The sequence below is a fragment of the Rhinolophus ferrumequinum genome, chromosome 12, assembly GCF_004115265.2.
Source record: "Rhinolophus ferrumequinum isolate MPI-CBG mRhiFer1 chromosome 12, mRhiFer1_v1.p, whole genome shotgun sequence".
In the NCBI taxonomy this organism is placed as follows: Eukaryota; Metazoa; Chordata; class Mammalia; order Chiroptera; family Rhinolophidae; genus Rhinolophus; species Rhinolophus ferrumequinum.
In genome coordinates this window covers 74,408,154-74,435,125 of record NC_046295.1, presented here as the reverse complement: position 1 = coordinate 74,435,125, position 26,972 = coordinate 74,408,154, and the positions used below count along the sequence as shown (strand labels likewise).

At 41.0% G+C, this 26,972-nt stretch overlaps 1 protein-coding gene and 1 pseudogene across 3 annotated transcripts in view; one reads left to right on the top strand and one right to left on the bottom strand.

Annotated features, from left to right (window-relative positions):
• NR6A1 (nuclear receptor subfamily 6 group A member 1) overlaps positions 1–26,972 on the top strand; it is a 208,182-nt gene that overhangs the window by 129,226 nt on the left and 51,984 nt on the right. The window contains exon 1 of one of the 3 annotated variants that reach the window (XM_033123667.1): positions 5,679–5,798. The exons of the other annotated variants lie outside the window; for them this stretch is intronic. Coding sequence (XP_032979558.1) covers positions 5,783–5,798 — 16 coding nt within the window. The 5' untranslated portion in view covers positions 5,679–5,782. Of the gene's footprint in view, positions 1–5,678; positions 5,799–26,972 lie in introns of those variants that run through there. 3 annotated transcript variants of the gene reach the window in all.
• On the bottom strand, positions 25,214–25,677 carry LOC117032277 (60S ribosomal protein L23a-like; annotated as a pseudogene).

Sequence of the window (26,972 nt, the reverse complement as noted above, 5' to 3'; positions counted from 1 at the left end):
GTGTACGTATGTTCTATTTTGTTTGATAAAAATCAATGTCTTTCCCAACTGGAGCCAGGTTCTACCCTAGAGAAAGATTACTAAGCCCTGGTTGACTTCTCTTGTGCCTATCTTTAGAGAGTCAGGTTCAATCACTAGTAGAGTAAGAAGGACAGAGTTGGCTGCAGGTAGGATTGCCACTTGGCCGGTTTACAACCGGCCCTGTTGGTTGTCAGATTTATTACACCCAATCCGTCAATTAGAGGAGAGCTCTGTGTATGGGTAGGATTTACTAGAGTTGGAATTGAGGCTGTGTGACCTGGTTTTGGCTTTGCGGGCATGGCCTAGAGCAACCTTTTTGTGAATATTTGTACTCCTTAAAGATTTTCTTTCCCTGTCCCATGTTCCTGCTCTCTGAAGCAACTCCCTGCCTTTCTTCCTTTCTCTAGTCAACAAATATTCATTGAGTGCCTGCTTTGTGTCAGGCATTAAGGATATAATGGTGAACAAGAATAGGGGCAACATCTAGCCTGGAATCTAGTGGGAGATACACGAATGTATGTTGATTAGAACAGCAGCAGCAGCGTGATTTCACACTGATCCAGGAACACAGCAAATAGGACATGGGTCAGAACTCTTTTACCTCCAGGGTGGGCCTTCATTATTGGAACATTCAGTATCAGGTAGGCTTACACATGAGAAAAATGTGTATGAAACAAAGGGCCTGACAAATACACAACTCTGAAGCAGTTTGTAGGGGAAAACACTTCCTCTGAAATAAGATGAAAAAATTAGAAAACGTGAAAATGAAGCAGAATATGAATGTGCCATTACGTTTAATAAAAGAATGACACACCACACCACACACACACACACACACACACACGCATGCACGCACACGTGCACGCATACCAGAGCCTTCCAATTGCTTTAGCGTGTTGTATAATACATGCCTACTGTATCCGAAACCTAAGGCTGGACCCTGGGAATACCAAGGCTTGACACTTTAGCTGTACATGCAGATGAATAAAGGAGATAGAACGGTAAAATAAAGGTGATATGTATTATCATGGTATATTTTAGGGTTTCAGGCAGCATAGAAGAAGGGTGTGATTTGACTCTGTCCGATTTAAGGACTAGGAGGCTGGAGTCTTAGAATACCTCATAGTGGAGGTGATACTTAAATTGAGTCCAGAAAGATGAGTAAGTGGTAGTGAAAGCTATAAGGAAGTAGTGAGAAGAGTTATTCCATGCAGATGAATTCTTACTTGCGTGAAAAGTGGGTCAATATAGCTCGAGTGATGGGTGCTTACGGGGGTGGTAAATGATGCCAGAGAGGTCAGCAGCGGCGGGATGGTAAAGGGCCTTGGGCTGTGGACCAGTATAAGGTAGGTGCCTAGGAGCCATGGGCTGGGTGCTGTGAGATCACGCCACAGCTGTTGGAGGTTTTGTCTGGCAGGCCTTTGTCCAGCTCCTCACAGAGCTCAGTTACTTGTAGGTAGAAGCCTCTTCCTATACCATCGGATTTTTATTCTCTCTAGGTCAGGCGGATGGATAGATAGCAAATGAAACAACTTGAGAAGTCAAAAACTGAGGCCAGTTTATCTGCAAACTACTGGGCTTCAAGTGGTCTTCCTTTTTATGGGAAAGGCTGTCTGTCCATTTGCCCTGCCCACAAGTCTTGCCTTTTACTACTTTGATCTTTTCTTTACTTCATTTACACATGTTGCTTAACAGCAGTTTGAGATGTCGCTATATACAGAGCTACAATATTTATTTGCATTTATCTCCGGACTGATGTGAGTCTTAATTGTGAAGAAGGTAAACGGGCAGGGGTGCCCTATGGGATAAGTCCCAACTTGTTCCGACCTCTCAGGAGATACAACACTTGGCTGCATTTATGTTTGTATACTATATATCTGGTTCTTTTCTTTTTCTTTTCATTCAAAGGGGACTGACTTATTTGTACTATAATGTGTTCTTGATTGTGGTACTTTTAAAAACTCATGCACAAAATTTTGGGAAATTTATGGAGTTTTTTTTTAACGGAAGGGGAGCTTATTCTTTCTAGGTTCTTCAATTTGTGGGTGGGAAACTGATCTATTTAAATACCCTACCCATATTTAAATTTCCTTGATTGTCTCAAAAATGACTTTTTATAGTTGATCTGTTCAGATCGGGATCCAAGTAAGGTACATACATTGCATTTTGTTATTATATATAAGGCTATTATTCTTAAATCACACCCTGTAGTCTTTTCTTCCATAGCCAATCATGCGACTCTTTTACATACAGATTTAATTCCTGACTTGATAGCATAGGCATTAAAAAGTCTTCTGAGATCTTTCTTACTTTTACCCATTCCGTCAAGTCCTGAAATATCTTTCCTATCTGTCTACTTGCCGACTCCAAGGTTCCACTCAAATATCTTGCCCTCCCTAGGGCATCCCACTTCAGTCTAAGGAAGTGTTCCTTCATCTGTTTCCCTAACACTTCGTACCCACCTGTCACAATACTCATAATATCGTCTTGTCAGTTTTCTGTTTCATGTGTTTGTACAAGTGGGTTGGTATGCGTGGCGTGGAGAGGGATCAGATAGGCAAGGCTCCCAGAATGGCCATTTCTGTCACCTCAGCCAGCATAGTGCTGAGCTCACAGGAGACACGGCGAATGTAGAGTTGGATTTTAAAAAAACCTGGTTTCTGAAATATTTTCCGTTTAAAACCCTGCATTATTTTTTGTTTCCTGAACTATGAATTCCTCTTTCCCACTCCAGGAATAGAAGGCAGAACTGGCAATCATCTCCCAGTGTGCTCTTTGTCGCTCCGGTTCTTTTCTGCACCTGGGAGGTTTGCTTGTTGGTCCCACGGCATGGACCTTATTGGGCTGTGTTCTTCGTTATTCCTGTTCAGTAGAATTAAACTCTTCCCTTGCCATAGGGGATGTCTGTATCAAGGATCTGACAGACAAGAACCAGAGACCTTGGACTCTTATTTTGTGGTTTTCAAGATTTAAAAAGATTTTAAAACATTTTCTGCATATTTCTGGTTTTCTAAAATGGATAGAGGTTCCCTAACTAGTATTCCTCCATCAGTGGTCAACTAGCTTTCACTTTGCATCAGACTTTCATTGAAGCTTAAAAACAAACGAGGTTGAAATGTCCAGTGATTGTGTGGCCACTGGAATTGCTACCTTTTGTTTTACACTGAAGGGATTACATCTTGAATCCCCCCTTTAGCGTCAAAATCTGCAGTCTTTTTTGAAAGCATCCATGTAAATAAATACAAGTAAACAGATGTTGAATAGTAACATCTGAAAAGAGGCTCTTTTTCTGTCTAGAATATGTGGTGTGATGGAAGAAATGAAGAACTAGGATATTTAGTTTTTTTCCTCATTTGGTCTGATGACTCCTGCCTCTTTCTTTCTTTGGGATTCGATTTTCCATCTTTCAAATAAACGTGGAACCAGTCTCTTGCAAAGTTATCAAGATTTTGCCATTGATAATTTGGACTCGAATTTTGAATCCTATTAGATATGCAGTATGCAAATGCTGCAGATGTTGCTTAAATGTAGCATTTAGTTCATCTACTTTTTTTTTTTACATTACAAAGCTAATATTAGCAAGTAGAAAATGTTGCTGATTTCTTCTTTTCTCCTCTTCCTACTCATAAATACCAGGAATGCTTTACTCTTTTAAAATGATTTTTTCCTCCTGCGATTGTTCCTAACAATCTTACCGGGAGCCCTAGTTAAGATTTAATGTTGTCTTTTGTGTTCACCTGGTCGATGAGGTGCACGGTCATGCTCTTCCCCTTTCCTCTCAGTAGAAACTATAAAGGGCTCTCAAAAAACCTGCGGACTGAAGACGCTGAAGAAATATGACTGTATACAAAGATAATACTTACCGTTCTTTTTAAACTATGTTAAAGATCTGTTCTCAGATGAGTACATCAAGGATTATTGCTAAGACCCATCCTTAAAAATCAAGGGCTCTGCTTCAGTCATGATACCAGGATCCAGACTAATAGCTCCCATTTCATCTTCTCCTCCAAAGACTGGTTCCATAAAGCAAAGAATCTTACTGTACCTCTGTTGTGTGCAGGAACTGAGGTCAGGTAACCGAGTACCCTTCAGGGAGACAGAGCTGCCTCTTGAATGAGTGTTCCCAGTTGAATAACTTTCTCCTGGTGAGCTTTCCCCTTGTGCAGCTTTCCCCCTCGTTCTATTTATAGTCACTTTACTAAAATTATAAGAGCTACATTAACTTCCACAGGGATTGAGAAGAAAAATATTAATCTCTTGACTGGGTGGGTGGGAGTGGGGTAGAAAAGCTGGTTGATGTGTTTGTGTTTGGGGTGAGGTGTGTGGTGGCAGTGGCAGAGCATTTATTTTTAGGCAGATAAATTATAGCCGTCTCTCCTCCTCTAAATCACTTTCTCTTTAGGCCCTTACTCTGTAAGATGACCCGAATGCTCTGTTGGTTGGAAAAGCCCTCTAGTAACAGTGGTAGCAATATTTGCCATTCAATTACATAGCTTCCAAGTGACAGATTCCACTCCTATCCCAAGAAGTGTCTCCTTTTTTTCTGGAACACTGCTGTAAAATGTGCCTGGCCTTTAAGTTATTCCCAAGGCTACAGAGAAAGGGAGATTTCCTAGCATGAAACACTTTGTACAACTAAAAAGCATCCCCGGGAATCAGCCTCTCTTTGGATCATCCCACCGTCTCAGTGGAACTTGCCGTCTTATGTGTTCTGGTACCTGAATGGATAGCTGGATGTTTGACATCACGTGTCGTTAGCATATGACTCAGATTTGCCAGCCTCTGCAGCTCAGTGGCAGGGTTTGAGCAGTGTACATGCACACCCGGTGTGTCACACTCAGCCATGTGTTAGTGGTACGGCTCACAAATCAGGAGACGTAGCGTAACCATTGCTTAAGATCTTAGGAGTTTTAAAAGAATGAAATAGGGAGCTTACTTAAAGATTAAAGAATTTGGCTGGGGGCAGGGGATGGAATCTCTGACCTGTGCTTTCCAGAAGGATTTTGCAGCCTTTAGTTTCCTTTCTCAAACTAGTGTATATAACATAATTTCAAGCTAGTGTGTATAACCAGAGCATGGAAATTAAGGGCCAGAATTAAAGTGAACCCTGCAAATAACTCAGAGCTCTAAGTTTTCATTTTCTCAGAAGAATTTGCCTTGTCATTGTTTGTTACAATGACAAAAAGCAGGGAATCCCACTCCTCCCCCCACCGCAAACACATGCATAACCTGGAGGTTTTGTTTTTTCTTTTCCTTATGCCAAAGGTTTCAGCTCTAAATTTTCTAATCCAGAGTGTAGTATAGAATAGCTCTTAAAAGAAAGAAGGGAGGGAAAAACCCCACATATTAGAACTCTTTTAAATTAAATGAAAACCAGGTCTTTCTAAAAAGTTCCCTTTTAATTTTAGAATCTCAGCTCAAAGAAGACTAGAGGAGTATTTCCCGTTAAATATTCTCATTATAGTTTTCAGAGAGACGTGCTAGGCGTGTATTGTTAACTAGAGAAAATAAGTCTATCAGTTCCACTTAGATAACCTTTGGTAATAAACGAACTCCATACACGTTGTGACCTTAGCGCCTGAACTTTCTAATCACATGACCGGCTTGTAAACTGACCTGTAAGGATGACTGTCGTAGTCCCGGCTAAGAGAGAGAAATTGGTCAAGTATCGGAAGGGTGGTCATCAAGCTGGACTTGTCCTGTAATCTCTGTTTCTTCATGGCTGCAAAAGAACTTCTCAACAAACTCCAAGAAGCATGAAATGGAGACATGGGAAGGTAAGGGAACTGACTGTTTAAGTCTGGGACCAGATCGAAGGTTTAGAAATTTTCTTTGAAGGTTGAAAGCAAGTAGTAGCCTTGAGGGGGGAGGAGAGGGGAGGGAGGCATGTATTCCTTTTTTGTGTCTTGGCAGAATTCAGCCAGCAAGTTTTCATGGACATAGCAACTGGCTGCAAGTGTTTGGAGTAGAGAAAATCGTGGGAAACTGTACCAAGTTGATTGTTGTGGTTGATGTTTTTAAGAGAAGGAGCAGGAAAAAAGGGGAAAAAATTTGATTTAAATTTTATAGTGACTTGAAAAAAAATTTTAACTTCATTTTACTGCACAATCCTTAGGTAAAGTTTACATTTAAAAAGAAAACCTGTTCTGTTTACCTCTTGACAGAATTTGTTTATATTTTAAATTCCTTAATCCAGTTCACCCCATCTGCCAAAGCCTTATTTAGTACTGTTAATTATAGGTAGTATTGGGGTCATGAGGCCGTAGATAAGGCAACCTCATTCACTTTGGGGAACTTAGATACTTTGCAGTTTGCGGCATAAGACTAAAGCCATTACTAATTTCTTTTTAAGTGGGTTGTTTTTAAAATGGGTAATATTTCTCTCTCTCTCTCTCTCTCTCTCTCTCTCTCTCTCTCTCTCTCTCTCTCTCTCTCTCTCTCCCCCCCCCCCCCCCTTCTCATTAATAGCATCTAGTTAGTGTTGCAATTTGTATATTTGGAAGTAGTCTCCTACTTGTGTGAGAAACCCCAGTGCCCCAGGACGTTATTATTTGGGCCAAGAAAAACATACACAGCTAAAAAAAAAACCCAGCTAGACGATGAATCTAAGTGTTCAAGATTTGCTGTATTTGTTTGCTGTGTTTATAAAATATAGAGTCTAAGAGTTTGGTTTCTTGCAGGTAAGCACTGCAGAGCTATAGCCAGTTTCAGGCTCTTTGAGGTAGTTGGTAAATTTCTAGGGCATTAACCTATGAAATAGCCGGTCCTGGGAAAGTTTCCCAGCCCCTTGCAGCACGGCTAACATCTGCCACAGGCCAAGCTTTGCAGTTTCATTCTCATTCTGAGGATGCACAAACTAGGGAAGTGGGACCTCCTTTCATAACGTTCTTCTTTATAGTAATACTCCCTTCTGTGGTCTTTTCCAGCACTTCATATGCCAGAATCACCTCATTGGTTTTTATTGTAAATTAATAGGAACAAGAAAGTTTGTAGAAATTATCAGTTCCATGCAAGACCTGTTATTGACTTATTTATTTTTATCTTAAACAGCTTCCTCTCCTTCCCCCAATATGCACAGAAATTCCTTGTTAAACTATTCTGGAAATACTAGCTTTTCCAGAAAGGAGTAGTGTAAGATTTGCTCTGGATCCATTGGAACAGGAGTTTAGGGATAGGCTGAGATGCCAGAGCAGTGGTTATATGAGTTGGGCAAGGATCGCTCTGGAGCATTTGGCTTTTTTTTTCCAACCAGCTTGAACCTCTTAGTGATATATAGTCCACAAGTTCTGAAAGAGAAAAAAGATTTGAACAGAAAGTTCGCCCTCAGTGCTTATTTAACTAAGTACTGAAGCTTTGAATTTTTCTTAGTTGTTCAATGGCAGAAAATAATTTATGGTGCTAAAACACAAGAACTTTGATAAAGGAGTGACTTAAAATTTTTACCTGAATCTTTCATGTAAAATTCTAGTAAAACAAAATGAATTACTCCAGCTGAAGGAGGTCTTTGGAAGCTTAAAAAGCAAAATCAAACTACTTACAAAAGAGACCAGTGAAAATGCTACTGTAAAAAAGCGTTGCCTGGTTTTGGATATTGGGCCCTTGTCCATTTAAATTAACCTTTGTCACAGCTGGGCATACAAATGTTTTGTTTTAGTTCACAGAGGGTTAACTCTATTCAAGCTTTCACTGTGGCAGGCCTGATCTGTGGAGTCACACAATCTGGTCTTTCAGCACTGCCAGTCGCTAGGCAGGAAGTCTTATTTCTTAAGCTCTCTTTCAGAATGGGGGGTTGGGATTTGGAGAAAGGTGGGGGAAGGGCCTTGGAGCATCTGTAAGGATCAATAACAGAGCGACCGCGAGAGAGGCCATTGTGCACACTTCAAGATAGATGCAGCGCTGTGCACAGCCCCTGCCTGGCAGGACAGACACCTAAAACCAAAACAATGCCACCGGATGAATTCCTTGTGAAAATCAGGTTGCTCTTAAAGGAGAAAGAATACTTAGGAGTACCCTTTTAATGGGAATATTCTCATTCCTCACTTGCTAGGATCAGGCAGTCCCCACTAGAAATAACTCCAAATTGATTTTTAAACGCCCTTTGTCCTCATGCTAATACTGTATTGAATTGGAGAGGGTTATCATTTTGGTCTTCGTCATACGCATGAAAGCATTGAGTAATCTTTCTTCTTCTTTCATTCTTTATTTTTTCCTTCCCTTCTTTCTGTTTGATTCTAATGTTTGCTTTACCCTGTTGGTGTTGGAGGCATCGTTAAGGGGATGAAAAACCAAAATTTGGTTGGGATTTGAGTAACACATGTTTGAAACCCCTCCCCCAACAGCTGGTATTGGCTCTTGAAAGTTCAACTGAGCTAAACAGATGCTCTTGGTGTGTTATTTTGAGATCGTTTAAACCAAACTTGCAGCCAAGAAATACAGAAAACTCATAGGTCTTACTTTAAAATGTACTTAAGTTGTGAAGTCATGCCATATCTTAATGCATGTTATATGGGTGTTAAAGAGAGATACCTGAGCTTGGAAAAGTTAACCATTCCACCAATGAAAGTAGGATTTTAAAAGCACTACCAAGTTTGTTGTTCTTTTACTCCAGCCCAGATTTTCATTTTTTGCAAGTTTCCCTTTTCCAAGCCCAGCTGTAACATTCCTGTTTTACTGTATTCTTTTCCAACAGACTAAGGCAGTAGTTCAGTAGGTACTTTTATGATGCAAATTCTTTATGGCAGTTGGAAAGAGTAATGGAGTCATCCCCGCCTCTCTTCCACTAAACCCCCAAAGTATTGGTGACAACTGATGGTAACAGCTGTGGAAAATGGAATTATAAAGAGCCTTTCATATCCTCCTAATTTGAAATCTTCCAGGAATAAATGCATAAACAAACCTGGGGTCCATAATGTGACTTACAAATATACAAATGGAATGAGGGGGTGAGGTAAGGAAAGATCTGCAATTGAAGTGAGCCCTATGTTTAATTTATTTTATGCCTCTTGAGTTGAGACCCGACATATCTTCCAGACAGTTTTGAGGCTCAAGAGAATACTTAAGACACTTCACAATATATCCACCATGTGGATATATTTTTTTAATTTAATTTGTAATATAGTTTCAGGTATACAAAAGATTATACATTTACAGCCCTCACAAAGTGTTAACCCCCCCAAGTCTACTACGCCTCTGACATCGCCTCTGACATCGTATATAGCTGTTTCATATGGATAGTCTTAACCCATCTCAAATCTACACTCTTTTCTTGGGAAAATTATATAGAAAAAGAATATCTAATTTAATCATCACAAACAGTGCCTTGTTGATACCATTGTTTTGCCTTTCTGATAAATTATAATTCTGCATTAATATTTAACCCAAGAAATCAGTTCTTTTAATGGGCATTTTCCAGAGAGATACAAATATTAGTAACAAAACTTGGAAGTTCATTTACCACATACATTGTATTAAAATAGGGTATGAAACCTACCATGACCCTTTTGGACAATGTGGTCTTTAATGTGCTTTTTAGGGGGAGGGCCTAGTGAAGCAAAAGCCATAAAAGTCTTCAGGGTTCACGATGAGGTTGGGATTTTAGCCCATTGCTTTTGTCATTTTCACACACAAACATCACTGCAATCATGTTTGATTTAGCATCCTTAATACAATGAGGTGGGAGAACAAAAGGATATCAGAGGCACAAGTATGGAAGCCAAACATTCTCCATTCCCCCCAAATTTCTCAGATCATTCTCTTTTCTCTGTCTTCTCTGCTGCTGGGGTTTCTTCTTAAGCCAAGGAAATCGGTCCATTTGTAAGAATCTTCTTTTTGCATACCTCAGCAATTTCCTTAAGAAATTGAAAAATAAGCCACTCTTCAAATATTTTTTAGACACATAGGAAGTCATGTCCCTAAGACTTGCTAAAAACACCATAATTAGGAAAAATGCATCTACTCATATTTCAAGGTTGACAGTTTGGGGGCGTTCCCAGCATACAGCTGTTTTACATATCTTGAAAAGCCTGATAGATGTAAAGGTCATTGCTAACTCGAACTGGGTCTTGATGCTCACCCTGTGATCCAAGGACCTTGCATTCATTAGGATGAGAAGCATGGAAGGTCAGAAGTCAACTGGCTGGTGGGCCGCGGTGGATTGTCTTTGGGGCCAGTCAGAATTCCTATAGGATTTTTAGCCATTGAAACCAAACCAAACAAAAACAAAAATAAAACCTGCTACTGCTTCCATGGCCTCTGAGCAGATCCCTTGGTCTATCTGGGAAGGACTCGTCCCCTGCTGTCCTGATGGCTCATAAAAACTTGGCTGCATCCATTGCTTTGCTACAGGATTCCCAGTGTTAGGGAAAGCACCTGAGCAGCCGGCTGTCACTTGGCCAAGTCTCTTGACTTCTGTGAGCCTCAGTTTCCTCATATGTACAGCGGGATAGTAATACCAGTCTCAGGGTTTTCTATAGGAACTAAATAAGAGAACCTCTGTTACAGTGTCCAGCACGTGCTTAACATGTCTTGAAATTGGAATGAGTTTTAAAAAGTAGCAAATTTAGAGAGGTAAGAAAAGTAGAGGATTTTTGGGTGAGCTTGTGGCTGGTGCTGTTTATATTCCACGTAGAAAACTCCCCAAGGAGTGCCTCCGTTCAGTGGGTAGCAACCAGGGATGGGCCCTTTGGAAATTTAGCCTCAAAAATGCTGTACAACAGGGAGGTGAGCTGCTGAGCCTTCTCCTACAAGGAATTGCTATGCTATTCGTGGGCTGATGAAAATAATTAGTAATAAGTGGGTCCCTGCAATCTTTGTGGCTTTTCCCCTAAGTGACTCTTAATTGTCTTAATTACATGAAAAAGAGGGGATGGGCTCTAAGGGAGCGAAGAGGTTAAATCATAATCAGGAAAAGAAGGAGTCAAGTTTTCTTATCTCCTTCCATGTGTTTCGGTAAATAAATAGATGTCAAGACAACTGCCCTGGCCATGCTTAATAGCCCTTTCGCAGAAGCTTTACCATGAAGCGGTCAAGTTGAGAGTACTGTTAGCACGCTCATCATTTCTCGGCTTAATTTTTGAGCCTTCAGTCTTCTAGGGGTTCAGAGGTTGTATCAATGGCTCATTCTGATCTCTGTGTATAAAATTATAATTTATGTAGCAAATATTCATTGAGCATTTACTGTGTTCTAAGCCTTGGGAACACAGGTAAATCAGATATAATTCCTTACCTGAACTACAGCTCTGCTTTTGCACGAAAGAGGAAAAATCAATTTTAATATTGCTTGATAGATATTAATTATTCATCACTTAAAAGAGAGTTTTTGAGGGTAGTTGCAGGAAAAAGGAGTTATATTTGGCTACCAAAGCGTTATTTAAAACTGGTAGTGGGATTTGATTTCACTTTAGGGTCCTATATTTCTTCAGTGTTTTTTTGTTTGTTTTTGTTTTTTACACTATGTGTGACAAGCACTTTTTGTTATGGAGGATTATTTTTTTAATTTTTAAAAATATTTTTATTAAAAATATAGCTAACATACAATATTATATTAGTTTCAGGGGTACACTGTAGTTATTCAACATTTATATACCTAAAGACGTGATCGCCATAAGTCCAGCAACCATCTGATACCATACCACACTGTCCAAATATTGACCATATTCCCTATGCTGTATATTACATCCCCATGAGTTACTTGTTTTATGCCTCGAAATTCCCCTTCACTTTTTCCCTTCTTTTTTAATTTTTCAATTACAGTTGACATTCAGTATTATTTTGTACTAATTTCAGGTATACAGCATCATGGTTAGACATTTATAGAATTTAAGAAGTGATTCTCCAATTAGTCTAGTACTCATGTGGAACTATACCTAGTTATTACAGTGTAATTGACTATATTCCCTATGCTTCACTTTACATCCCCATGACAGTTTTGTAACTTCCAATTTGTACTTAATCTCTTCACCTTTTCCACCCTGCTCCCAACCCCCTCCCATCTCACTCCAACAAATCTAGTACCCCTCTGACATCATACATAGTTATTACAATATTATTGACTATATTCCTTATGCTATACCCTGCATCCCCATAACTTTTTAACAACCAATTTGTACTTAATCCCTTCCCCTTTTTCATCCATACTCTCAAACTCCCTCCCATCTGGCAACCATCAAAATATTTTCTATATCTGAGTTTGTTTCTGTTTTTTTGTTGTTATTTTGTTCTTTAAAATCCATATGTAAGTGCAATCGCATTGCATGTTTTTCTCTGTCTGACACTCCACTCAGCGAAGTACCTTCCAGGTCCATCCATACTGCCGCAGACGGCAAGAACCCATTTCCTTTCATGGCTGAGCAATATTCCGTTGTATATATGCACCACCTCCTCTTTATTCATTCTTCCATCGACGAACACCCAGGCTGCCTCCACATCTTGGCCATTATAAACAATGCTGCAATGAACATGTGGATGTACAGGTTCCCTTGAAGTAGCATTTTGGATTTCTTTGGATAAATACCCAGAAGTGGGATTACTGGGTCCCTGTTGGTCTCTTGGTATAGCCTTTGTTTTAAGGTCTGTTTTGTCTGGTGTAAGTATTGCTACTCCAGCTTTTTTGTTTGTTTCATTTATATTTTCATGAAATAACTTTTTCCATCCCTTTACTTTCCATGTCTGTGTATCTTTCAATCTGAAATGAGTCTTTTGTAGGCAGCATATATAAGGATTTTGTTTTCTTATCCATTCAGCCCTCCTGTGTGTTTTGATTGGAGCGTCTCCCCTCCATCTTAAATAAGATCCTCTAATATTCCTTGTAATACTGGTCTGGTGGTGATAAACTCCTTTAGCTTTTATTGTATTGGAAGCTCTTTATTTGTCCTTCACTTTTAAATGATAGCCTTGCTGGGTAGAGTAGTCTTGGTTGTAGGTCCTTGCTTTTCATCACGTTGAATATTTTGTGCCAGTCCCTTCTGGCCTGCAATGTTTCTGTTGAGAAATCAGCTGACAGTCTAATGGGAGCTCCCTATGAGTTACTGGTTGCCTTTCTCTTACTGCCTTTAGGATTCTCTCTTTGTCTTTAACCTTTGCCATTTTTAATTATAATGTGTCTAGGCGTGGGCCTGTTTGGGTTCATCTTGATTGGGACTCTCTGCACTTCCTGGATTTGTATGTCTATTTCCTTCATCAGGTTAGGAAAGTTTTCAGTCATTATTTCTTCAAATATGTTCTCAATCCCTTGCTTTCTCTCTTCTCCTTCTGGCAAGCCTATGATGTGAATGTTGTTACACGTGATGTTGTCCCAGAGGTCTCTTAAACTCTCATTTCTTAGGATTATTTTTTCTACCAAATCTCTGATTCAGTCTTCTGCTTCATCTAGTCTGCAGGTGATTCCTTACAGTGCATTTTTGATGTCAGTTATTGTATTCTTTACTTCTGACTAGTTCTTTATGGGTTCTGTGTCCACTTTTTATGCTTGCTATTTCTTTGTTGAAGTTCTCACTAAGTTCCTTGAACATCCTTATAACCATTGTTTTGAACTCTATCTCTGGAGGTTGTTGCCTCCATTTCATTTAGTTCTTTTTCTGGATTTTTTTCCTGTTCTTTCATTTGGGACGCATTTCATAGTTTCCTCATTTTGGCTGCTTCTCTGTGTTTGTTTCTGTGTGTTAGGTAGATCTGCAATTCTCCAATTCTTGGGTAATAGCCTTAGGGTAGTAGGTGCCTTTTGTGCCCTGGCACAGTCTCCCTGGTCACCTGCTCCGGGTGCTCCACGAGTGTCCATTGTGTGGGTTGTATGTGCCCTCCTATTATAGTTGAGCCTTGATTGCTATTGGCATGACAGTGGGTGGGATTGGCCCTCAGGCTCATTGGCTGTGGGGTTTGGCCACGTCCATAACTTATGGGCTCTTGTGTGGGCGACTTATACCACTAAGTGGGATTCACCCCAGTAGGCTCAGTTGCCTGTTGGACTGCCCATTTTGTGTGCTGTTCGTGGGGCTAATTCAGCAGTGCTCTGCTGTGGTCTGAAGCCAACCTCCAAGTATATTGGTTCTGGGGCCTCTTGGGAGGGGCTCTCGTGCAGGTGCAGGTCACTCACTGCCTGTGACAGGCCAGGGACTACCTGGTAGGAGCTACAAAGTGACCCCAGGTTGTTCGCTGCCTGTGCTAAACATGGAGGCACGTGGGAGCTGCCACATTTTGAATGTTGGACAGCTGCCATCAGTACCAGGCCTAGGGTAGTTGTGCAAAAAGCCAGGACATTCTGAGGCCTGCTGTGGTCTGCCAGCTCCCATCAGGTTCAGCCACTGATAAAGCCTCGTGTGGTACACAAATTGGATGAGGCAGGGTCTCAGGGAGTCACTAGAGTGGGAAGAGTTGTGGTCACCAGGTTAATGTAGAATCTGGTTTGGTGCCAATGCTGAGCCTGAAGCTACTCAGCAAAAGTCTCAGAGCACACTGAGGCCAGTTGCTGCCTGCCTGGGGCCTGTGGACTCCAATAGTTTTCCCAGAAAGAGTGCAATGTGGATGGGGCTGGTGGCTCGGGAGAAAGTGCCTCCAGTGTTGTGGGAGTGGGTGGGGCAGGGTCCCATTGGAGCTCACCAGGCCAATCAGATTCAGATTTGGCTGTATTGGGGAGGGCTCAACCAGGAAAATGGCACCTGCCTGCTGGGTTCATGAAAGGAAGATCCCACACAGGGAAAATGGTGACTGTCCTCCAGCTCTTGTCCAAAAGCCACACACCTCAGTCTGCCCACCCCGCCCCTCCACCCCCATGCTTCCTATACCCCCGAATCACCAACCATCCACCAGAGCCTAGAGGCAAGTGCCTGGGAGTGAGAGAGTCTGTGCATGGGCCACTTAAGATGACATCTGGGTTCCCCCGCAGCCTTCTCTCCCTCCTGGATGGTTGGAATCCCCACTGTTTTTCACAGCCACGTGTTGTGGGGGCTCCTCTTCCCGGCACCAGTTCTCTGGCCTGGGAGCCTGGTGTGGGGCTGGGTTCCCTCGCTCCTCCAGGGGAAACTTTTTTACCCCACTTCTTCCACTTCCCGTCCCACCCCCGACTACAGTTCAAGCCATTGTTTCTCAGTCTAGTTGTGTAGGACACAGCTCCCTGGCCCATGCTGGTATTATGAGCCTTGTGCTCTCCTGGGCTCACCAGTCGTCAGTCAGCCGCTCACAGCAGCTCACGGCAGCTCTCGCCGGCTGCTGGCCACTCATGCTGGCTGCCAGCCGCTCATGGCAGCCCACGGCAACTTATGCCAACCTCCAGCTGCTCACGGCAGCCCAGCTCCAGGGAGAGCTGGCATTCACAGTCGTAGCTGTGGAGGGTGCAGCTCCCTGGCCCATGTGGGAATCAAACCAGCAACCCTGTTGTTCAGAGCTTGCGCTCTAACCAACTGAGCCATCCGGCTGCCCCCAGGGGAACCTCTGTGGCTGAGATATCTCCTCCGATTCTCAACTGCCACAGAAAGGTTTGGGGCCATTTTGTGTCTCCGCCCCTCCTACTAGTCTCGATGTGGCTTCTTTATAATCTTAGTTATAAAACTTCTGTTCAGCCAGACTTTAGGTGGTACTCCAGGTTGATTGTTCTATAATTTAGTTATAATTTTAATGTGTTCAAGGAAGGAAGCACACACAGTATTTATCTACTTTGACATTTTCAATCTCCCACCATCGACAAGCATGTCTTAAAACGTTTTTGCTCTTGCCGATGTATGGATGCAAAATAAAATATTCAAGTGTTTTTCTTAACATAGTAATATTAGAGTCCTGGGTTGCAGTTGGTAAAGGTGTGCAGAAACTCTAAACCTCATTTCTTTGGGTCTCTGTTAGCATCCTATTCACTGTTAGCAAAAATTTTTCCTTTGATGAGGTTACAGCATGTTTCCTCAGTATGATGGCTACAGCAACCTAGCTTTGCTTTTCCAAGGAGCTAAGTTATGGATCACTTATTAAATGTTAATTACAGTTTATTGAATAACCACTCTACAACAAATGGATGTTTGGGACTTTAAAAAAGAAAAAAATAAACACCATCACAGTGGCCATTTAATCCCAACACATGTGCACATGAGTCAGTGTGGAACGAAGAGATGTATAAATGAAAAGCGTGGCACCCAGTAGGTGCTAGTCTTGAAGTCTTGGCTATTGTCGTTATTATTGTCGTATGTGTACATGTACACTAAGATGCAGTCATGGCTTTTGCTTTTTACGTTTGCCGTGAGATAGTTGTTAATTGCTGCTGACAAGAAAATCTACCGTCCTGACCTCTTTTATTTGATTGGGGGCGGGCTAGGAGAGGGGTGATGATGTGCCACAATCAGCATCTTTCCCTGTCACTGGGTATAATCCATCTGTCCATTGTTCTAACCATAACTTGTATTAAAATGGTACTTTAAGAAACTGATCATCACATTGTACTGTTAGGATTCCAGGTTCCTTTCAAATGCATAGAAATAATTCTCTCTCGGCACCACAGAATCACGTACACTAAAACCCTTGCCATGAGCTTACCAACCTGATACTAGAGATAAACTACCTACTGTAGAACAGTTTTAGTATGAAAAGTTCACATGCCATACGTTGAAATATATTTGGACTCAGTTTCCTTGTTCTTTATATCCACCAACCATTAATCTCACTAAAGTAAAAGAATAGTGAATGTCTAGGGTGTCTGAGGAGAGGGGGCAGGAGTGGCAGTTTTATGAAAGTTCTGCTCCAGTGCCTCGGGGAAGCAGAACCCTTGGGTTCTGATGGCGATGTTAGTAAAACCATAAGAGTGTAATGTGTGGAAGAGTGCTCAGATGCGCTGTTTAAGTTTCATAATTTGTGGTCTTAGTGATGGATGCAGAGACTCCCGCACTTATTCTGAACATAGTTTTGCACGTGGAGGTAGTTAACAAAAGCACTTTTTGGCCAATAGGGTGGGAATCTCCAGTAATGTACATGTCAGTGTTCTGGCCCATTCTTCTAAACCTGATCAGAATTCTGGAGAAAGTGGCCTTTTGGTAAGGCAGGGTGGCAGCTACATTTTCCACCCCCCTAGAACATACGGTTTCACTTAAAGCATGCTAATCGGTCTCTCTTTCACCCGGACCGGAGAGCTGGGCAGGGACCTAAGGAGCTGAGTACTAAACCTTGAGCACTGGCGCAAGGTTTCTGGGCTGGCCCACTAATTTGTCTTCTAGAGTTCTTGTAAATTGGGCACTGTGATTTGCAAGTAGAGAAGCTACACCATTCATTGATTCAACTGACAGTCACTAGTGGTTGCTCTGTGCTTGCTATATATTAGGGATACAGAAAAAATAAGAATCTTTCCCTGCTCTGTGGAGTATGCATTCAATAATTTAATACATCCATTCATTAAAAAAAATACAACAGACCCCATCTCTGTTTGGAAATTCCCCCAGAGCACAGATGGCCCTTAGGCAGAATGTATAACTTAGAACCATTTAACCAAGGCCTCCCCCTCTGTAGTACCTGGCAGTTTGTAACAAGGTAAAGGAAGGCTACTGCATACGCTAGTAGAGGAGATAAATATAAACAGCGAGTGCAACAAGGCGTTGGAGGCACAGTGGTAGCAATCCTGGAGGGTACAGACGTTGTGTAGTGGTGGAAGTGCTCATTCCTGTTTAGGCTCTCAGGAAAGCATCGTGAGAGATTGGGCGATGTTTGTCAGGCTGGTAAGTGAGAAAGGGTCTCCCAGGCAGAAGGAGGAGGAGCATAAACAAAAGCATGACAATATAAAATCAACTGACAGGGTCGGGGTGACTTACAAGGCTCATCTAGGACAGAAAGATTGTTAGTTCTGGATGCAAGGGAAACCCCAGAGAAAGCTTTGGTCTGTGAACGGATGCCCCACCCCCGTTGAGCAGAAGAGGGCCTTCTTCATGTTCCTGTTAGTTCTCCCCTTGCAAATCCTATGTGGAAGAGCTTAGTGGACTTGCTCGAAGAACACAAGTCCGCCTCGGAGCTAGAGGCCTGGACTCCGCTGCTGGGTTTAGGGAGAGCATGCAGCAGGCTTACTTCACCTGTTAGACATTGTCAGGCACTACAGAGGGAGAGGCTTGGTTACATGGTTCTAAGGTAAACACTCTGCCTCAGGGTCCTCTGGTCTGGGAGAACGTTCCAGACAGAGATGCAGTCTGTTGTACTTTTTTAATGAATGGAGAAATAGTCTTAATGTCTTACTTACCCAGACTTTTTCACTAGTTTAGACTAAAAGTTTCTTTTGGTTTTCTAGGGCAAGTTGTGTATGTTTTTACTGAGATAATCATTGTAGTTTTACTTAGATCCTAGTGAAATAGTTGATGACTTAGTGACCAAAGCATTATACTAATGTTAGATAGGTTGTGTTAGGTGCTTTCATTTTTTATTTCATGTTAAAATTAACATACTGTAAAATTGAGGGGTTCTGAGGGGGTGTGCAGTTCTTTGAATATAGATTTGTGTAACCACCACTAAAAGCAAGATACAGAACAGTTTCACTAACCCCTGAAAGTCCCTTATGCGGTGCCTTTGTGGTCATACCCTCACCTTACTCCTAACCCCCTCACAGCCACTGATCTGTTCTCTGCTACTATAATTTTATCTTTCTGACCATGTTACTTGAATAGAATCATACAGTATGTAACCTTTTGTAGCTGGCTGCTTTCACTCACTATCATGCCTGAGATTCATCCAAATTGTTACTTATCAATATTTCATGCTTTTTTTAATTGATGAGTACTGATCCATTGTATATTTGTTGATCCCTTCACCTCTTGAAGGACATTTAGTTTATTTCCAGTTTGGGGTGAATATGAATTGAGCGTGCTATAAATATTCATGTATAAGTTTGTGTGTGAACCTAAGTTACCATTTTTCTGTGGTAAATACCTGGGAGTGGACTTGATGGGTCATCTGGTAAGTATAGGTTTAGCTTTGTAAGAGTCTGCCAAACTAGTTTCCATAGTGGTTGTATCATTTTACATTCTTATTTGCAATGCCCTAGCTCAGGGGTGTCCAAACTTTTTTCAACGTTTTTCACCAAGGGCCATACGTGGTAAAATACACAAACAGCCGGGCCACTCACTGGAGGTGAAGTACGTATTGCCTCACTTGGTTTATTTAAGTAAACTAAATATATTTTTGGAATTTGCTGCGGGCTAATTAACAATGGATTGCGGGCTGCAGTTGGCCCGCGGGCCGCTTTTTGGACACCCCTGGTCTAGATCTTCATCATCACTTGTAATTACCATTTGAAAATTTCAGCCATTCTGATACATAGTGGTCTCTCATTTCTCTAATGGCTAATAATGTTGAACGTCTTTTCTTGTGCTTTGCCAGCCTCATATCCTCTTTGGTGAGGTGTCTGAGTTATTTTAATTTTTAAATTGGGGTGTTTTTTTATTATTGAATTTTGAGAGTCCTTTATTCTCTCTAAAGAAGGGCATAGGCCCTTCTTTAGGCGAGTTTTCTTCACAACTCTTCAATGACTGAAGATGGAAACAGGATACAATTTCTAGTTATTGAAGTGGTTTGCTTATATTTCCAGGTAATTGTAAACTCATAGTTTAGGTCTCAAATCTTTTACAACTCTCAGCCTTTTTCTTTAATACCCAGCCTGTACTTTGTCGTACAGGGTTGTCTCACAATTCCAGTGTTGTGCGAGATTTAGGAATGCTCAGCAACTGAATTGCTGTGTTGTGATTCAGTGCTCTGTTACCTTCTTTCTAGATATAAATTGCTCTTTCACAAGAGAAAAGATTATTTCTAGTGTGTGGCATAGTGAGCAGAGGAAAGCTAGATCAGATGAGCTCAGAGAATTAGGCCAGAGCATATCCACAGAGGGCTACATATAGGCCATAGATTTTATTTCATTTGCAAGAGGAAGTAATTAGAGTGTTTTGAACAGGAGAATTTTTAAAGATGCCCTTGACTGCACTGTAGAATGGATTGGAAAATTGTAGGGAAGTAAGGACCGTCGGAAGACTGCATGGTCGTCCAGGTGAGAGATGATGGATGGTAGCTTAAATGAGGGCTGGTCGTCGTAGAGGTCGAGAATAGATTTGAGATCTGTTTTAGAGGGAGAATTGATAGGGTTTGCTGATGGTTTGGATAACAGAATATAAAAGAAGGGTTAGGAATAACTCCTAGATTTTAGGCTTGAACAACTAATGGATAGAGGTTTCAGTTAGAAAGATGGGGGGAGATTATCCAAGAAACATGTTGATATAGAAAATAGGAGTAGAATCTAGAATTATGTTTGACTTTGGTAAGTTTGAGCTGCCTGTCAGAAAGCCAAATGGAATGTTAAATAGGCAATGTGGATGTAGCAGTCTGGAGCTGAAGGGAGGTTTTTTGATTAAATACACACTGTTGAATTATCACAATATCGGTGGAAGGCTGAAGTCATCTAAAGAGAGAATATTGGTAGAAAAGAGGCCGAGGGACTAACCCCTGGGGATACGACAACATTCAGGAATTCCAAAGAGTACTTAATAAAAGAGACTGAGAAACTAGTGATTTGAGAGAAAGGAGGAAAACCAGGAGAGTGGTATTTTGGAAGCCAAGGAAGGAAAGTGTTTTAAAAAGGAGAAAATTCAGATGCTTGTCCAATTTATTTCATCCATCCAAGCAAACATTCCTGAGTACTTTCCCTTTATGAGACTTCATGGATAGGTCCAGCAGGACAGATATTAAAACAAAATGCTAGTCCACAAAGCGTTTCCGTATACAGCCATGCGCCTAACGGTGACATTTTGGTCAGTGACGGACTGCATATACGGTGGATGGTGGTCCCATAAGATTACAATGGAACTGAGAAATTCTGACTGTGTAACGATGTCATAGCCATTACAATGTCGTGATGCAACTCACGGTTTGTGGTGATGCTGGTGTAAACAGACCTACTGTGCTGCCCGTCCTGTAAAAGTACAGCACATGCAATTGTACAGTACGTGGTACGTGATACTTGACAATAAACAACTATGTCACTGGTTTATGTATTCACTATAGTTTTTATTGTTACTTTAGAGCGTACTCTTTCACTTAGAAAAGAAGTTTGCTGTAAAACAGTGTGTTGTGTTACAGTGGCAGCAACCTCATACATCTCTTGTTTATTATGTATCTTGATTGCATCATTTTGTCTTGTGTTTGATTTAATCTCATGTGGTTGTGTACAGTAATACGTTGTACAGGCTTGTAGCCTAGAGCAACAGGCCGTACCATACAGCCTAGGTGTGTAGCAGGCTGAACCATCTAGGTTGCACTCTGATGTTTGCACAACATTGAAATCGCCTGACGACGCTTTCTCAGAACGTATCCCTGTCGTTAAGAGGCACATGACGATAGTATTTTAAGAGGTTCAGTGTGAAAGCTATATAGGGTTTCTAAGGGCCCATCTGTATTCACTTCTGATATTAAAATTTCAGAGTTGCCTTGAACACCTAAACACTCATGGTGAATCCACAGTGTTCCCAAGTTCTAGAAAGAGCCATCAGTTTACTGTAATCGAGAGTTTGGTATACAAACTTATCTGATCCATAATAGCACCTATTGAGTATTATAGAAACATAGGTCATTTAAAGGCAAATGAACTACAGAGGCAGCTCTACTGTAGAGGTTATTTACACAAACCTGCAAGTTACTTTAAATCTCTGAACTCAGTTTCTTCATCTGTAATGTGAGGATTAGGAACTTGTGTATTTCTTAAGCCCCCTCTGAATCTGAAACTTAATGATTGCATAAGTCGGGACCAAGTGTTCAAAGAAATCACAAGTGCCTGAGATACGGAACAAGCACATCAACCCTCAAAGCCTGTAATATCCTGATCCTCGAAACATTCAGGGGCCAGACCAACTTCTAATTGTCTGATGATGGAAGCGCAAGATTTTAACAGTTGGAAGATAAACTAATGAAAGTCCCTGGGAGTCTCTTTGGAATAAACCCAAAGACAATTTTGTGTACACGTATTTCCTAAGGATATTTTGACAACTCTGGTTTAACTATATAGTATAATTGCACTGTGTGAATTTTCACTGCTCTGATGGGGGCCTGTAAATTAAACTCAAAATCGTGGAAGATATTTCTAAGAAGAGCTATAACCCCTCGATGGAGAAATAATAACCACAATCATAATAAAATACAAACAAATTTGTTGATCCACATGTTCATTTCTAGTACTCTTTAAGTCTTTTACGTATTTTAATCTCTTCATTCTCACAACAATCCTGTAAAATGAATATTTTTATCTTTTTTGTTTTTGTAGATGAGGAAACTGAAGCTCAGAGAGATTGTCACACAGCTAAAATAGTGACTAGCTGTGATGCAAAGCTGGGGTTGCTTTTGCTTTGACTTTATAATTACAGTAAATATAAACAAACAAAAACCATCAAAGGTAATTTACTACAAAAGGTCAATAAATAAACGTTCAGTTCTCTAACCCAATCAGTAATCTCCAAAAGCTTAGGTCGATGTGAAGGGGAGCATCCAGGCTGCTGAGGAGAGTCAGAGATGTGACGCTACTATACGAAGGTGCTTTTCTTACAGTAGCTTACCCAGTAGGCAAACCCAGTAGGTCCCAGGCAGGCAAGAGTTAGAAGCTCACTCGGGTGAATTACCACCCTGAACTTCAGAATATTTGGGACACTTTCTCATACATTCTATTTTGTCCTCATCGGAGTTTTTCTCAGTGTCTTCTTTTTACTGATGGGTATCCTGAGATAAAATGGTGATGATATGATAATAGTGATAATAATAGCTTACATTTATTGAGCATTTACTATGTGCCTGGTACTTTACATGTATTTACTGTTCTCAGCACTAAGCACATTACATGTATTAACTCAATCCTCATAGCAGCCTTGTGATATAAGTACTATTGTTATCCCCATTTTACAGATGAGGAAACTAAGGTAGTAGGCCATACATTAAAAGCTGAGATTTGAACTCAGACAGTTTGACTTCATACCTCATCCTCTTCATCATTATACTTGTGGCAATGATTTCACAATATATGTAAGTGAAATCATTATGCTATATACCTTCAACTGATACAATACTGTGTGTCAATTATGTCTCAAAACTGGGGAAAAGTTTAAATATAAAAATGGAACTAAAAAATAAAACAAATGTTAATATGAAAAATCACTATACTTACTATATTACTTTTTGATACATAGAAAAATGACCTGCCTTAGATCAAAAGACTAGCTCAATCCTCACCAGTTTTGTATAAAAGCTGGAAGTACAGATGTGGAATATGGGTTGTGGGCTTCTATTGATGACCCAAAGCTAAAAGGGAAAGCTTAATAGGCAGGAACATCAAGATGACTCAAATGAGGTGATAAATAAAGTATTGTATTTGGCGCCAAGACCCAGCTCACCATTGCAGGATGTTAATGATGCAGCTTAGCAACAAAACATGAGAAAAAGACTGAGAAGTTTGAGTTACCACATACTCAGGACTGATAAATAATATTAATCCACTATGTTTTATGCACTCATAGAGTATATACTTTGACAAATACATTACAGCTGCCCTAAAGTTGACAAGCCCAATTTGCATTTATTAAAAACATAATAGAGAATGGGGAGAATAGACCCCTCTTTGTTCTGTACTAATCAAGCCATGCTCGATTCTGAGCATGATACTTTCATATGCTCCTTACAAGCAGGAACATGTCCGAGGGAAAAACAGATGGCCATTGTGATAAGGGGAATAGAAATCGTATGCCATGTAAGTCATTTATTGGGACTATTGGTGTTAAACTCCAAAGGCTGTGAAACTCTTGGTGGAAAAATGGAGGGAGCAGACTTGTTCAGGTTGGTCAGTGTCCACAGATTGAAGTAAGACTGGTGTGTTTTTATTACAGGGAATTATATTTAAGCTTCAGGAACCCTAGCGGCTACTCTCAATCCGTATGAAGCCATGTAGTACCCTCTGCTTTACTTCATCCCCAGCCCTCGTCACCACCATACCACGTAGGCTGGCTTCATCTGCTTTTCTAGAACAAGGCCATCTCACTGGTCGCATTCACAGTTCTAGTCTCATCAGAAGCTAGCAGTGCAATCTCTGTGTACCCATTACAAAACTTTGGAAACAGGGAATTTCATTGAACCAACTTGGGCTAATGTCTTTATTTCAGTCCAGATGGCAATAGCCAGTTTCCATTCCTGCTCCTATCAACTTGTCTAGTAGTGTAAACCTAGCGCTTCACAAAGGAAAGGATCGGTACCAGCGAGCAGACACCCAAAAGCCACCTATTACAGATTCTGCTCTCACCGTACACTGATCTCTGACAACCTCACGCACGCCCACAGCCTCCCTTCAGAAGACTCCAGAACTGTACATTCTAGCTTTCATCGAGGCCTTCCTCACCTGCCTCCGCCTAACTGTTCCCTCTGGCTGAAATGGACATACGTAGGTGCTAAGGCCCAGTTCAGGTGACACCGCTTCTAGATAAATCTTTTTTTCTGCTTCCCCATTCTCCAGAAGCACTCACTCGCTTCTCTCTGCCCACTCTGTCTTCTCTTTCTAGTTTAGCAATGACTGCTCTGTATTGAAATTGTAGCATTAAGGTCTGTCTCCTCCACTTTTGGGGGGTACACAAAGGAGCCCTCAAATAGTTACCAGTGAATAAATGTCAAGAGATGGTTTGAAGAAAGAAGTAATAATTATGAGTGAATCCGTGTCTGCTTCATGCTTCCAACTTCAGAAATACTTACTCGTTAGAGCTTTGGTTTGTGTCTCCCAGCTGTCTATTAATGAATGAAATGTCTGTTTTTGTTTTTTGTTTTTTCAGAGAAGAGTTCTCAGACTCAGCCAACTCATTTTTTCCTAAATGAGCTCCTTAAAAGTTCCCCATAACTGTCTAAATAAGACAAACCACAGATTTGCAGGTTCTTTTCTCCAACTGGAAAGCCTAAATTTGCATGAATATGAAAGCTTTTCATCCCAAATAGAAATTTGATTCCTAACTCAAAGATTACTACATGTAAGAGACAGGAAGGAACTAGCGACTGTGGTCTGAATTTTTATTTTCTTGCCCCCACCTGTTGACTGATGGGGTAGCTTTTCCCTGGATTCATTTCCTGTGGCTTCAGCTAATTCTTCTTTGTTTCCAGGCCTAAGTGGTTAATGGTGGTAGCATTTTCTTTTTTTTTTTTTACAGTGAAAAGCTTTTGTATTTAGAATTAGCCAGCTGGACTCAGTTTAGACAACCCCAATTTTGTCGGCAACACCCAAAGCATCATAGTGAGGAGCCAGTGGGACATGTGCCTTCTTCTCTCCATCAGGCCTGATCAGGGTGCTGACCTTGTCCGCCTCAGTGTCATGGAGCTTCTTCACAGCCTGTTGGATGTGGGGCCTGTTGGCTTGGACACCTACAATGAACACAGTGTATTGTTGTCTTCCATCTTCTTCATGGCTGACTCCGTAGTCAGGGGGAGCTTGATGACAGCATGGTGGTCAGGCTTGTTTCTCCTGGGGGCAGTCTTCCCAGGATACCTGGGCTGCCTTCGGAGCCGCAGTGTCTTTGGCCTTCAGAAGGTGGGTGACGTCCGGATCTTCTTTTTCTCGTGGCTGTGGACACCTTGCTTTGCCTTCAAAACCCTGGCTTTGGCTTCAGCTTTGGGAGGGGTAGGGGCTTCCTTCTTCGCTTTCAGTGCTGTCTTCATGAAAAGGATTTCCTTTTTTTTTTAATCTTTTACTCAGAAGGATAACTCCCAAACATTCATTCCACGCCAATCTCGTGAATTGCTCACTTGTTTTTATTCAAGTGATGTCACTTTTTAGAATTGTCCCCCAAGGAACTCCATGTGTGGCCTCTGGAAATGGACTTTATAGTGGTATGTGCAGTGTAGGAGTAGTGTATGAGTAGAGGAGAAATTCCATGATTTTCATTTATTTCTGTTTAAATACTATGTTTGCAAATGAAATTTTGAGGGTACCTGTTTCCAATTTCAATTCTGCCACACCACCTGAGGCCTTCACTTCAGATGGTGGCAACCTGTGAAACAGTGGAGTTAGTACTTAGCACGTGCAGCTGATCAGGGAGTTGGAACCAGTAATCCGGTTGAAATAGATCCCCTTTGTTGTAAATACCCTTTAGCCAGGCAAGTTCCAGAATGCCTTAGTTGTCAGTATAATTTTGGTCCAGTGAGCAGCTGTACTCTCCATTTCCTAAATCTGGCCTTCATCACAGTCTGAAAAGCAGGTTTTGATAAAAATCAGTTTCCAAATGTAATTTGTGTAACCTGAGCCCGTGGAATGGGTAAAATGCCCTTCTTGGGTGGGGGAGGTATTTTTGTTAACAGCAGGGCTGACTGTAGGTATGAGAGTAAGAGCTGTTTTTGGTAACAGGCTTTGGTCTGTATTTAACCAAATTGAAGCAGAACTGGTTGTTGATATGAAGGTACTTAGTACTCACAGGATGGTAAGAAGATCTCTAGTTAGTTTCTTATTTCACAGATTTTGTTGTGATTCATGTTGTCTCTTTGGTTTAAAAAATAAAAAGGCAGCAGCACTGAGGCTCAATTTTGGTACATACCGTCCTTCTCTTCCTCCACCCACCCCCGTAAGAGGTAGTTTAGTATAATGGGAAGTTCGTCTTTGGAAAAGCAGTAAGGTTGAAACTCAGCTCCATCCCTGACGGAATCACTCTGTGACCTTGGACAAATCACTTTTCTGACCCTGGGCAAGTAACTTTTTCTTAATAAAAATAAAACATATAAGAAAAATCAAAATGTTGAGCTTGTTTTACTTTTCTTGCAAGTTTTTATTTTGAAAGTATGTCTGAATTACAGTTCATTCTCTTAAACGCCTTTGTTCTTGTATTATCTTCTTTAAATACATATGAATCCTAGTTTTAAAAAAAATCAGCTTAAATCTATTGCTTCTTCCTATAAAATGTTTCTCTATCACTCAACTGGAATGATACTACCATTCAACGAAATACTTTTATTTCTTTACC